The sequence below is a fragment of the Neolamprologus multifasciatus genome, chromosome 4, assembly GCF_963576455.1.
Source record: "Neolamprologus multifasciatus chromosome 4, fNeoMul1.2, whole genome shotgun sequence".
NCBI lineage: Eukaryota > Metazoa > Chordata > Actinopteri > Cichliformes > Cichlidae > Neolamprologus > Neolamprologus multifasciatus.
In genome coordinates, this window is record NC_140442.1 from 5,723,387 (window position 1) to 5,737,746 (window position 14,360).

Below are 14,360 nucleotides of genomic sequence, written 5' to 3' on the forward strand. Positions count from 1 at the left end.
CAGATGTATTTCCTCCATGGAATTACTCGGGGACCAGCAAAACTGCCAAAAAGTTCTGCTTTGAGTCAGCAGTGGGCTGTTACTTACCCTCTTAATTTATTCATTCTGGAATAAAGAGTTGAAACATTGACTCTACATAAGTGACTTTGTGCGTGAATACATCTATGAGTACATATGTTTGTGTAGATATAGGTCGATGTATGTATATATGAATGAGCTGTATAGCTTGGATACATATTAATGCATTGGTGCGATTTACATCTAGATATATGTAGGCCATAAGTTTTGTTGAAAGGAAGATGAATGTTGCAGTCATTTATTTAACAATAAGAAGGGGCAGGGTTATAGCTTATACTTCTTTATACTTCCCTTTTTTAACATAAAATGCATAAAAGTTGAGTCCCTTACATTCAATCAAAAGCCACGACCTCATCTGTTTAAAAGCCTGGAAACTTTCACAAATTCTGCCAAGAATAGTGGTCAAATATCAAGCCAGAATTATTCCAGTAGCTTGTTGATGGCTACCAAAAGCATCTGGTTGAGGTCCAACTTGCTAAGGAAAGTTTAGCAAAATATTAGTGGGTTGTCTGTATGTTTGTCTGTATGTATACTTTTGACCTTGTGTGGATTAGACAAAATCCAAAATAAATTCAAACATGTGCACCCAGTTGTTCTTTTTCAAAGACATTAAAGATGTATGCTGTCTAATCATTCAACCTTGGAAAAAGAATAGTTCCAAGAATTAATTAAAATCCCCAAATTACCATGACATTCACACCCATGAGTGGATGTAAACTCTTGACCACAACTTCATCAATCTGTGGAACCAGTGAGGATGCTTTCACACACTGCTTCTGCATTTTGGCTTGTTTTAAATAATGACACTCTGTAATATGTGATTTTTTTTTATTATGTCCGGACAGAAAAACCTTATCATTTAAAGAGGGTGTAACTTTTTTTTTTTTTTACCATGGTTATAAGTGTAAATTACTCTACAATAACTGAATAATTCAGTCTCTCAAAATGCGCTACATGTACCGTCAACTGGAAAGGCTATTTAAACTTTCAGCACATGTCAAGAAAGAAATAAAACACAGTGAGCTTAAAATTGAGTCATCTGATTCTAAGATTAACAGAAACATGTCAGATTACTTCACCACATACATCATTTATTTAAAAAAACAGTGTACAGAAAACAAAACCAGTGTTAAAATGGCAGATCTGAAACCAAAGCCCTAAAAAAAAAAAATCATGAAAAGGCTGAGAATTGATTGTAGCTGAAACATAATATTATCTTCAAAGTTTTCAATACTCGACTTAAATCATGTATAGAGTTCAAAGTCCAGTCTCTTGGAGCTGTAGAACTGCGATCCCTCCTGGTCCACCCTCCTACAGTAAACACCACTGCTGAAATAGCCTTCATCCACCCAGTCCTGGAAAGACACCAGAAGATAAGATATTTCAAATTTCAAAGCTGAATGTCATTAGTGTTTTTAAAATTCCTTAAACCTAAAAGCTCTTAACTCTATGAGGTTTATTATTACATTGCTCTAGATCCACAACAAACACCTTTACAATTAGGATAATGTACAGTATAAGATGCTATAATCTATTCATTAATTTTCTGCCTCTTATCAGCCGAGACACCCTGACCTCTTCTTCTCAGCCACCTCCTCCAGCACTTCTAGGGGGGGAAACCCTCCCAAACAGTCAACCTCACCCTATCTCAGCCCCCTTCCAAAAAGGCTCATTTCTGCTACTTCTATCTGTGATGCCATTCTTTCAATGACTACCCAAAACCATAGCTGAGATTAGGAGCATAGACTGACCAGAGAATCAACACCTTCACACTCTGTCTTCAACACAATCGATCAGTACAGTGTCTGCATTACTGCAGATGCTGCAACAGTCTGAGATACTTGGAGCAGCAACACCTCCACAACAACAATGGACACTCCACCCATTCCCAGTTGGAAACCCAGGCCTCAGATTTAGAGGATGAAAAGATTTTTGGTCTAAAAAGATTCGATTACCGTTATCGATGGCCACAGAGGGAACCATTTCCCTTCTGATTATTTTAAACAGTCACCTACAAACATTTAACAGAAGTCCTGCCATTCAATTTCAAGTAGTTTTAGGAGAGTACCTGCATCTGCTGGCTTGTGAAAGGGCCGTAGACTTCTGAATTATCCTTATTTTCCCACTTGTACTCCCACATCACTTCATCGCTCACTGGATGGAAGGCAAAATGGGATTAAACCAAAAATACCGTCTTTGAAAATTAAAGCAGATAAAATAACTAAATTACCTCTATTATTGTCATCTTTGTCCTCAGCTGTTTCACCATGCTTCTCATCAAACTTGTCAGCAAACATGTCAAGCTCATCTCCTTCCTCCTTCTCACCCCCCACCGCTGGCCGCTTGCTAGTCATGCTCTTTAACATGTACGCCAGTTTTTCGTAGGTTTGCTGATAGATTTCAAACATCCCGGATCCAACCAGTCGGTCAGCTAGCGCTGTGAGCCGATCAAGCTTTTCTTTATCCCCTTTGGTCTCCTCTGTGGATTTTTCTTCTTCCCTCAGCTTTCCCTTCTTCCGTCCTCCAAGGCCTCCTAACCGACGGAGCGCTGTAGCGACTGTTTCTCCAGGCTGCAGTAGTTCGATGACAGCTTCAGTGAGCTGGTGCTGTGTGTAGGATGCCAGTGGGTCCTCTGGAGGCTCTGCCTCTTCCTCCTCCTCTTCTTCTTCTTGGTCTGCTTGCTGTTCTTCTCTCTGTTTTTCTTCCTCTGCCTCGTCCTCATCACCTGCTCTGCGTGTCCTTTTGGCTCCAAGACCTTTCTTCTTTTTTTTGAAAGGCTGCTCTCTTATTCTCACCTGAAGAAAGAAGAGACTTTTATTACTGAAAACTGTTTAAAATATGAAGCACCTGTCACCAAAATGAGATTACAAACTCATAAAATACACAGATACCAACACTCAAAAGCAGATTTCGGGCTGAAAAAAGCAGACAAAAAAATAAAAAGTGACAAAGAAAGAATAAACAGTGGTGTAATAAAAAGGAACTCAATTACCCAGTCGATGTTATCAAGCCAGTTGTCTCTAATCTGTTGCTCCTTTTTGATGAAATAGTTTCCCTCGGAGTCAAAGTGTCCTTCTTGCATCTCCTCTTCCAGGTTGAAAGGAGTAATAGAAACTCCCTCATCAAAGTCAATGGTTGCTCCCTCCTGACCTGAAAACACAGTTGGCATGGTCGTATTAACCAACTACTCACAAATGATGCTTACGGGTTTTTTCCTGGATTAAAGCGGGTCTTTGGCAAAACAGTATGTATGTGTTACTATATTTGCATTTTGTTATTTATGACCATTTATTTCACTTGTGATTTTCCATTGGCTGTGACTATAAACCCACTGGGGTGCTGCCAAAATTCGCTCTATGTAGGAAAACCCCTGATTGAGCCAAAACAACATCTTTCACTTGCGTAGGACAGAAATCAGAGAATTCAGCACCCCCTCTCGCTAAAATGAGTTTGATTTCTTTAAAGTGGAATAGGTAGGGACACATAATTGAGCAAACTTTAATCTTGATCAGGACTTTGAGTTCCCACAATTAAATGAGTATAATCGTGTGATATTTAGAATACATGCTTCAACAGTTAAAACCTTGACTACCTAACCACATGTGTGAATGTACCACGCAAACTGAAATTACCTAGACGTAGTCTGGATGACTAAAACTGTGTTGAAAGACAGATATACAGGGTGGGCCATTTATATGGATACGTCGTAATAACATGGGAATGGTTGGTGATATTAAAGTCCTGTTTGTGGCACATTAGTATATGTGAGGGGCAAACTCCTCAAGATGGGTGGTGACCATGGTGGCCATTTAGAAGTCGGCCATCTTGGATACAACTTTTGTTTTTTCAATAGGAAGAGGGCCATGTGACACATCAAACTTATTGGTAATGTCACAAGAAAAACAATGGTGTGCTTGGTTTCAACGTAACTTTATTCTTTCATGAGTTATTTACAAGTTTCTGCCCACTTATAAAACATGTTCAATGTGCTGCCCATTGTGTTGGACTGTCAATGCAACCCTCTTCTCCCACTCTACACTGATAGCAACACCGCAGGAGAAATGCCAGCGCAGGCATCCAGTATCCGTAGTTTCAGGTGCTGCACATCTCGTATCTTCACACCATAGACAATTGCCTTCAGATGACCCCAAAGATAAAAGTCTAATGGGGTCAGATCGGGAGACCTTGGGGGCCATTCAACTGGCCAACGACGACCAATCCATCCTTTCCAGGAAACTATTCATTTAGGAATGCTCGGACCTCGCACCCATAATGTGGTGGTGCACCATCTTGCTGGAAAAACTTAGGGAACGTGCCAGCTTCAGTGCATAAAGAGGGAAACACATCATCATGTAGCAATTTCAAATATCCAGTGGCCTTGAGGTTTCCACTGATGAAGAATGGACCCACTATCGTTGTACCCCATATACCACACCAAACCATCACTTTTGTTGTTCCAGCAGTCTTGGAGGGATCCATCCAATGTGGGTTAGTGTCAGACCAATAGCGGTGGTTTTGTTTATTAACTTCACCATTCACATAAAAGTTTGCCTCATCACTGAACAAAATCTTCTGCGTGAACTGAGGGTCCTGTTCCAGTTTTTGTTTTGCCCATTCTGCAAATTCTGTGGCCGATCTGGGGCATCCTCGTTGAGATGCTGCAGCAGCTGGAGTTTGTAAGGGTGCCATTTGTGAGTAGCTAATATCTGCCGAAGGGATGTTCGACTAATGCCACTCTCCAGTGACATGCGGCGAGTGCTAGGCTGTGGGCTCTTGCTGAATGAAGCTAGGACAGCCACTGATGTTTCTTCATTAGTGACAGTTTTCTTGTGTCCACATTTTGGCAAATCCTACACTGAACCAGTTTCACGAAACTTAGCAAGCAGTTTGCTAACTGTAGCGTGGGAGATGGGTGGTCTCGCAGGGTGTCTTGCATTGAAATCTGCTGCAATGACCCGGTTACTACGTTCTGCAGATATCAACACAATTTCGATCCGCTCCTCACGTGTTAACCTCTTCGACATGTCAATGGCTGTGAACACAGAGAAACTTGTAAATAACTCATGAAAGAATAAAGTTATGTTGAAACCAAGCACACCATTGTTTTTCTTGTGACATTACCAATACGTTTGATGTGTCACATGGCCCTCTTCCTATTGAAAAAACAAAAGTTGTATCCAGAATGGCCGACTTCTAAATGGCCACCATGGTCACCACCCATCTTGAGGAGTTTGCCCCCTCTCATATACTAATATGCCACAAACAGGACTTTAATATCACCAACCATTCCCATGTTATTACGCTGTATCCATATAAATGGCCCACCCTGTACATGCTCCAACAGTTAAAACCTTGACTACCTAACCACATGTGTGAATGCACCACGCAAACTGAAATTACCTAGATGTAGTCTGGATGACTAAAACTGTGTTAAAAGACAGATATACAACAAAAATAAACTGTTTGGCACTGTTGAAGGTGAAGCGCTTGTCCCTCAGAGTGACTCATCATTTGGTGTTTCGAAATGCTTTGGGTTTAGCAACTAATGTTAACAAAGTAGAAGTTATATGCAAAGTGCTGTGTGTCTGCACTTTAAAGCAACACAACTAACTAAAAAGACAGTACGACCAACGCATGAAGGCCAAGTAAAACAAGGCAATGCTCAAGTGAATCCTCCAAAATTTGCTCAGATAACATGAGGGTGTACGATGTGTCTCTGTAACTGTTCAGCTGACAAAGACACACTGAAATCACCAGTCAACTAAAACTCATTTGGCCAAAAATTACTGTCAACTTAACAGACCTATGATATGTTATCCCCTAAAGTGGCACTACCTCTACTATACGCAAAACATTTCAGGGGGAAATAAAAGGGATCATAATATCTCATAAAATCCAAATTCTATGAAATCAAACTGTCCCTTTAAAGAAATAAAGGGACAATTCTAAATTTGACTCAATGTGGGGGAAATAAACATGTGAAGAGTAAACAGGACCACTTAAGAGTTACAGATACAGCTTAAATAATCAACATACCCTCAACATCATCACTGTCTAAAATATTATATTTGCTGCTGTTTGTGTCCTCTCCTTCATCCTCTTCATCGCTGTCGAGGGAATGTTTACCCTTAAACCTGGAGCCTGGTCCGCTGACAGCTTCACAACTCTATTTCAAGAGTAGAAGAAAAATAAAAATAACACAAATATTTCACCAAGTGAATTGAAATGACATAAAAAAAAGATGTATTGACTACTCCTATTTCATCAATTAGTTCTTGAAAAATAAACAAAACAGACACACACAGAGAGTAGTGTGCTGTTAATGGTTTCGTCCAAAGAAAAAATAATAATAAAAAGGCTCTGACATTTTATTAAAAGTGCCAAAGCACACAAAAAACACTGAGTTAATGCTGCTTCTGCTGTGGTCAAATTTAATTCTTCGACCACCAAGTATAGTCTTTACTAGAGTAAAGGTTATTTGCTTATACAATGCATCTGTGTTTTTAGGATGACTGTGAACTACAAATGACTGAGGTTTTTAATGTCATCAATTATATTTGCTGTACAATAATTCCATCCTGGGAAAGAACAGCTCAAAATTAGCATGACATTCACGCCCTGACTGTATGTAAACATCTGCAGCTTTGCATTTGCTTTGAGCATCTCTGGTACAGATGCTTATGTGGCGTTAAGCTGTCTCTTTAGAACATGTTGCTAACTAGTTTGTTACATCAAAAGCTGAAACACTGCTAAACAATAACCATACATTTGCGTTTTTCAATACACTAAATACATAATAGATGAATACAGGCCAATATGTTGACATCAGATTGTTTCACTCTACGAAAGTTTGTGTTAGCATCAGCTAACTTTCTATTATTAATGACTATATACACAACTGTATGCAGGACACTGACAAATACTTCAGAGCTAAATTTTGGTAACTGACTTATACTTGCGCATTATTGTGCCATTTTAACATTGGAGATATCGAAAGTACGTGTGTGATGCTTGGCTGTAAACAACTAGTAAGAATCTAATTGCACTACAAAATAATTATTGCTAACCTCTGCCACCACAGCAGTCTATACTTTTTAAATAACCGTGTAAAGAAGACAGCATTACCTTTTTATTCGGGACATCGTCTTCGAGGTCAAACTCTCCGTTGCCATCCTCAAATGTTACTTTTCTTTTCGACATGGTGCTACGGGAGGAAAAACAGTGACTCTTTTATTCCCGTGAAGTGGAGGTGAAGGTGAGCTGTGATGTTACTTGAGCAGTTTTATGAAACTTTTAAGGCGCGTAGCCCTGTAACGTTGTAATAATTAGCCCTGAACATGCAACTCAGGTTAGCTCTGTGGCTAACATGTTAGCCAAAAACATGAGCTACAAACCACATGCAAATACTACATCTCAAAACGCCTTTGTAGAGGTGAAATAACATTTACTGAGTATAATGTTTGCACGCTATATGTGAAATATGAAAAGGAATCTATTAAAATAACGTTTTGCTGTAAAATGATGTAAAAACTTGCCGAAAATTATTCAAACGACGTTCGTTTTCGACTCAGTTTCTTCTTTTTATGTTTTCACGTTGTCGTTAACAAACAGCGATACGGCGCACTACCGCCACCAGCTGACGAGGAGTATGAATTGGCTTGTATTGTCTTGATGCATGCTCACTCATCCAGGTAAGTAAAAATCCCAAAAGTTGATTCTGTTCACTTAACCCTGGAGAACCCATGGGGTCAGATCCGACCCCATTGGTTTACTAGGGAAACCATGGGGTCAAATTTGACCCCATGGGTTCTCCAGGGGTAATCACTGAATCATCCACTGAAAACGCTAGATGAACAGAATCTACTTTTGGGGAATTGGATTGTATATTTCAGAAATACGTGTATTACAGACGTATATAGTGAGTTGTGTGTGAGGCTGGACAATTAGAAAGGAGAAAAGAACTTGTAACGATTGGTTAGGCAGAGAGGTCGAGCTGGATGGGATTTAGTTGTTAAAGATAGAGATAGAAAAGTACTAATGAGTAAAGAGAAAGTTCTTAGACCTAGAGGTGGTGATGAAGGAAGAAAATGCGTGAGATAGGAGAATAGTTAGTGAAGTCAGTAGAAGCAAGACAGAATACATGTGTGTGAATCAGAGGCAGGTGTAACAGTGAAGCTGCAAATGCTAGAGGTAGTGAAAGTGGATGGGTTCAGTGGTGGTAGTGAGAGATGCCACGATGTGAAGACTGTGGCACTGACAAAAATACAGGAGGTAGCGATGAATATCCAAAGTATATAAGACATCCAAGGCCTTATATACCAAGAAAGGGCTCCTCAGTGTATAAGGCCTTTGATGTCTTTACACGTTGGCGCCTTTTAGATTCTAAATTCTCTGAGGGCCATAAGGATAAAAAGGATAAGTGGATGTCAAAAATAGACACAAGTGAAGAAATGATGAGCCACATTTTCAGGAGGCCATTTAATGTTTTTCTGCTTTTAGATATATGGATAAATATATACTTTCTCTGAAGAAACCTCAAGAATCAAGGGACATTTGCCTCACATACAATGAGAGACTTGATCTAAACTTAACTGATATTAAGTTTAGATCAAGTGACAGAAAATGCAGAAGTGAGAGGGCTGAGCATCTCACTTCCAGGTAGCACTTCTTGTCAGTAAGGTTGGTTTCGACTGCCGGTGTATGACCCATCAGCTCAAAGCAGACTCAAGCACAGAGGCGAGAGAATATAATGTTACCAGGGTTTTGTTACCAGGAAGTGGGTCGAGTTATTTATATTTCAACGCTCGTCCTCTTGTTCATGAGGGAGAACCGGTGGTAGTAACCTGAAACTATACATTCAAACATTGTCTGGATCTGGAGGAGAACAATCGGCTTCACGAGCAGGAATGACAAGAATCAAAGAAAATATGTGCGAATGTAATTAAGTTAAAGTCCACGCGAGAGGGCAAACTGACCCTGCGAGCGATTTATCATTGGCAGGGGTGAGTCTGAGTCACCGTTTTCTATTATGTCACTGTTGTTTATAGTTACTAGACGAAAGTGTTGGATTTTGGTAGATACAATTTAGCTGCACAGCTATACACCTGTTTTCATTGTGACTGTAACTTACTTATAGAAAAAGCTCGTAATGGTTGAAATAGCAGTATGAACACAGCAGTACAGCAGTAATAAATTTACTGTGTTGGATCTAGATTTTACCGCAAGTATTGCAGTTTTTCGGTTCCTCCGTGACATGACATGGCGAGATTATTTAGCGTGGCTTAAATGGCTTAAAATTCATTCAAATCACATTTAAAAGTCATTAAAATCAAAAGCAAAAAGTTAAAGGTACACAAACCAATTAAAGTTAAATAATCTGTACACTTTTAATATTTGCAGAAACAGAAGATAAAATCTGCCTTGCTTGGTTTCACTGTAATAAGGAACACAGAGTAAGCGTGACTCTGACGACCTGAAATATCATTGCTTAATTTTTTTAATTATTTATTTAGTTTTGAATCCGTTTTTTGAGTTTTTTCTATTGTTTCAAAATGTTTCGTTTTGTGTTGCTACATCCACAACACTTTGTGGGTGCGGTCGACTCACAGTCATGTAGAAAATCAAAGCCTTGTGTAAAATCAGGCAGGTCGTGTTAATAAATGTAACTAACCTGACACTGACTAAAATTGATGTTAGTTTTATTAGTACACATACTTTTCATAATTTTCATCAAGTATTTTTTCATTTTTATTTTCATTTACATTTGTTTTCTTGAACACCAGCCTTTACTTTTTAACTTTCATGGATGTTTTGCATCATACCAACAAATCCATTTTGCTTTGACACACATAAAACAAATACAGTAATTTAAGGGACATGCATATTTTGCCGTGTCACTCTTCTGTCATGTGTTCGTTACATCTAGTGCAGATTTTGGTATAAATATCATCCGAATGCATCAGCGCTTTCTCTTTTTCAGGTGTTGTGATGAAGCTTCATGAGAAGATCTTAACCCATTACCTCTCGTGCACATCTCCAGTGGATAAAGAGGGATATCTCAACAAAAAGGTTTGAGATGATATACATCATAAACAATGTGAAATCACTTTTCATGTGCAAATACAATCTTTTTGTTTGACTTCATTTATCTTAAATGTCCCTGCAGAAAAAACGAAATGACACCTACCACCGGCGTTGGTTTGTCCTGAAGGCAAACTTGCTTTTTTACCAGGAGCGCCCAGCTGACAGACACCTGCTGGGTGTCATTGTGCTGGAAGGGTGTGCTGTTCAGCACTCGGAGACCGATGGACATTTCACCTTCTCCCTGGTGTTTGGGCCTGGACTCAAAACCTACAGATTTGCAGCAATAGATCGCCAGGGTCAAGAGAGCTGGGTGAAAGCTCTCCACTCAGCCAGCCACTGTTACCTCTCCATGGTGGTGAAAGACCTAGCGAGACAGTACGAAGGTGTGTTAGGAGTACTGCCACCTATACATCAAATTCTCATGTGTTTTTTGCTTTCAATCAGCCATTTTTTATATGGTTTTAATCTATGGTTTGCCCAGCACTTAAAGTATAACAATAGAATAGTCTGGTTTGATTACAGCAAGTTATTTCACCTAGTCCTGAAATATCACAGCACATAACCTGAATGTAAAATTTTTACACTTTAAATATACAAGCAGGGTTCTCGGTTCATATTTTGGTTTCTATTCACAGAAGCTAAGCAGCAGCAAAGCCTGGGTGAGTCCCACCCCACTGTCAGTGCCCTCAAGCTGCCCACAAACAGCTTCTTATTCACCACAACGCAGCAAACAGCAGTAGTCAGAGAGGGGAGGAGCTTCAGTGCCAGCACCCTTTTACAAGCACCTTCCATACCAGCTAAAGCAGTGGCAAAAAAATCCCCTAAACTTTGGACCAGGAGACATGCTTGTGTCACACCTCTTAATGGACCAGCACCTTTGTATGGGGAGTGGCCTTTGGTGGGATTTGACCTGTTCGAGGATTTTAGCAAACTCCATGATTATTATGGCCAGGAAGTGAAGAAAGTGCGAGAGGACTGGCTGAAAAGTCGGCAAAAAGAAGAGGACCACACTGATCAAGATCTTATTGACCTGGGGTGAAAGACAAAAGAGTTTAGTGTTTCCTTGGGAGGAACTGAGATGGGGTGAGTCATGTGTGTCAAAGAGGAAGCGAGCCTGTTTTAGTATTTTGACATTTTTGGCAGACACCTGACATCTGTCTGATCAACGCCGGTCACTTTTAGATTAGCTTTAAACTCTTTACAGAAAGTTCAGATTTTCTAGATTCTGTGAAGAAAACACACTGGAATGTAAAGCAGGGTAGATGCTGTTCAAAGGGGCCTTTTATTTTTATATTTTATGGCAATATTTTACACCTGTGATTTTCTTGCTGTGGGACGCCCACCATGATGCAGTGTTAAATAAAAAAGTATTATATGAAATTCACAGTATGATCAAATAAAACGTGTCTATTGTTTTTATATGACTTGTAATTGGTTCGTTGGCATGTTGACACACAACTTTGATGCACAAAATAAAAAATAAAAACATAACTCAAAAGAGCCCCTTCTTAAATCTACGCCCCTGATTAAATACTTAAAAGCTTAAATACCATCCAAAGCAAAAGAAAGGAGAGAGTGCACGCATGAGTGTCACCGGTGATTTGTGACAGAAGGATGGCAGCGAGAGTGAAAGGGAAGGTTTAGAAGATGGTAGCGAGACCTGCTATCATGTATGGTTTGGAGATGGTTGCACTGACAAAAATACAAGAGGTGACAGAGTTGAGGATGTTAAGCTTTTCATTTGCAGGTTGGAAATCAGTACATCAGAGGGACAGATCAGAGAGTCAGAGCGGCAAGGCTGAGGTGGTTTGGGCATGTGAAGAGCAGGGATTGTGGATATACTGGACAAAGGATGGAGGGAAGAGGAAAACCACAGAGAAGATTCATGGATGTAGTGAAGGAGGGTTGCTGTGACAGAGGAGGTAGATGAGCCGCTGTGGTGATTTCTAAAAGGAGCAGCCGGAAGAAGAAGAAGCAGTGACTTGTATGACTGAGAACCTGCACAGACAAGAAGAAGCAGTGAAGGAATATGAACAGTAGAGGGAGCTGCAGGCACAGTGTGTGACTGATTTATAGATGCATGCAAGAGACAAAGAATGCAGCTGGTGTTACATTTAAGAAAATTAAGTGGCTTTAGTTAAGTTAGTTGCTGCTTACTTTTATCAGCAGCGTCCACAATTCAGCTGTCCTGCAACTTGAAAAACAACAACAGACACCTGAAGTGCTTTTGAAATTCACTGAATGGCGACTGATGTAACACAATCACAGATGGACTCAAATAACCAAACAGTAAATTCAGACTGGACGGTGATCAAACACACAGTATGACATTACAAACTCTCATGTCTCCCGTGTCACTCCAATTTGCTAAGGCCGTCTTCCCCATAGGTCAAGCAGGGAGCTTCTCCACATTCCAGACCTACAGACACACATACCAATCATCCAGAAATGATAGATGGCTTCTCGAGAGCGTGGTGAGATGTGTTACATTACAGCACAGGCGCCTGCAATGTACACACACATCTGTATGAAAGCATTCCCTCGCCACAGCGGCGAGTAAACACATTGTGCAGACGGTGAAGTCAGTAAACTGCAGCAGCTGACACATCTGTGAAAAGTTTGAGATGTTACGGCTCGTTTGCATATTTCTTAAGAAGTGCTTGACACTCGTGTCCAACTAGAAGGGCCAGTTTGAAGAAAACCACTTTGATTTATTAGGTTTTTTACTGAAGACCGATTTTAAAATCATTACTTTTCCCTTTCAAAAAGACAAATCTAAGAGGAAGCCATTGAGTTGTTGTTATTTTCAGTCACAATCACATAAAGAACACGAATAAAACCCCAAACGCGCACAGTGTTAAAACAACAGGCTAAATGATGTTTAAAGCAGATACAGTGGTCACCACACTGATATTAGAAGCAATGCAATCTGTTGTGATACTTTAAAATGTTTCACTGTAGTACTACGATTTATTCTTTTCTCTAAGTTGCAAGATCTAACTTGTTTAAGTAAATCCTAAAGTGTAAAAGCACTGAATGATTATTGTGGGAGCAGATTATGGAGCCGCTTTTAAAGCTAAAATACAGAGTTTCAGTGTAGTTTAATATGGCGCTGCACATGTTGGCACTGTCACCTCACAGTAAAAACGTTCCTGGTTTGAATCTTTGTTTCTGCGTGGAGTTGCCTGCTTCAGTTTCCTCCCACAGTGCTTTTCCTCTCATGTATGAGCGATAAATGAAGTGTACAGAAAAAAATATATATACAGGCAAATCTTATCTTATCCACTTCTTCCTCTTAAAAGTAAAAACTGACACCATGTGGTGTGATACATATAACTCCTGCAACGAGATGTTGATGGTCTAGTGAAACAGAGGTCAAAGGTCAACAAGAATACAAAGTAAGTACTGAGACTCAGACCCTGGAATTTCTGCATGTCCAGTGAAAACAAACACCAGCCTAATTCAGATTACTGAGGGACTGGAAACCAGTGAAAAGCAGAGATGTGACTCATGGGTGGCTGGTGGGGAGATAAGTGGAAACACAAACAGTCTCAACCACAGAACAAAAATAAATGTGCCTGATTAATGAAATGAAAACAGATTATCTCTGGAGTAGATTTGGATATAAAACCTGAAAGAGCAAATGAAGGAAAGCAGACAGACTGTTAGGTTTATTTAGCTATTTTGGTCGCACTCAGCTGTCCCTTTTATGCTCTTCTGGGAATGTCTGCTGTCATCACCCTGCCAAGTAATCCCTTTATATTTAAGGGGGTGGGAGCCTGAGGGGTAGACGGCGTGAGAGGGGGCCAAACAGGTGGGAAAGTGTTCATGACTGTAACCAATCAGAAAACACACACCTCTGTAGTGATGAGAAGGCAGAGATTAATGGTGCTTTCACTTGTCTGGCATGTTGTCGTACATTTAAGGCTCGCAACACCCCTTCGGAAACAACAAACACACAAAAAATGAGAAAAAACTGAATTACACAAAAGAGCCATTCTGCCTGTATTGTAGTTTTCAGGCCTCAAAATGAATCTTATATATGAAGCGACTATCTGCTTCCACAATCAAAATTGTATTTAACTAAGGGACATCATATAAATGTACATGTTTAAAAATTTAATTACTGGTGTGCAAACCTTTTGGCTTATGACTATGATGTCTTTGGTTAGTCCAATAAAAAACTAAGTTAAATATTG

At 39.8% G+C, this 14,360-nt stretch overlaps 2 protein-coding genes across 3 annotated transcripts; one reads left to right on the plus strand and one right to left on the minus strand.

Annotated features, from left to right (window-relative positions):
• Positions 1-380: 380 nt before the first annotated feature.
• cd2bp2 (CD2 (cytoplasmic tail) binding protein 2) lies at positions 381-7,720 on the minus strand. The gene is made up of 7 exons (XM_085156757.1): positions 7,614-7,720; positions 7,204-7,282; positions 6,115-6,244; positions 3,071-3,228; positions 2,309-2,873; positions 2,147-2,232; positions 381-1,433 (listed from the first exon to the last, which is right to left on the minus strand). Exons 2-7 carry the CDS (start codon positions 7,276-7,278, stop codon positions 1,323-1,325), a joined length of 1,125 nt encoding a protein of 374 aa, XP_085012883.1. The 5' UTR covers positions 7,279-7,282; positions 7,614-7,720; the 3' UTR covers positions 381-1,322.
• Positions 7,721-7,811: 91 nt separating this feature from the next.
• pheta2 (PH domain containing endocytic trafficking adaptor 2) lies at positions 7,812-14,300 on the plus strand. Of its 2 annotated transcripts, XM_085156758.1 has the most exons (4): positions 7,812-9,080; positions 10,058-10,146; positions 10,244-10,544; positions 10,797-14,300. In XM_085156758.1, exons 2-4 carry the CDS (start codon positions 10,066-10,068, stop codon positions 11,198-11,200), a joined length of 786 nt encoding a protein of 261 aa, XP_085012884.1. In that variant the 5' UTR covers positions 7,812-9,080; positions 10,058-10,065; the 3' UTR covers positions 11,201-14,300. The 2 variants fall into 2 exon arrangements, with proteins under 2 accessions (XP_085012884.1, XP_085012885.1); XM_085156759.1 differs by having other exon boundaries at positions 7,812-10,146.
• Positions 14,301-14,360: the final 60 nt, after the last annotated feature.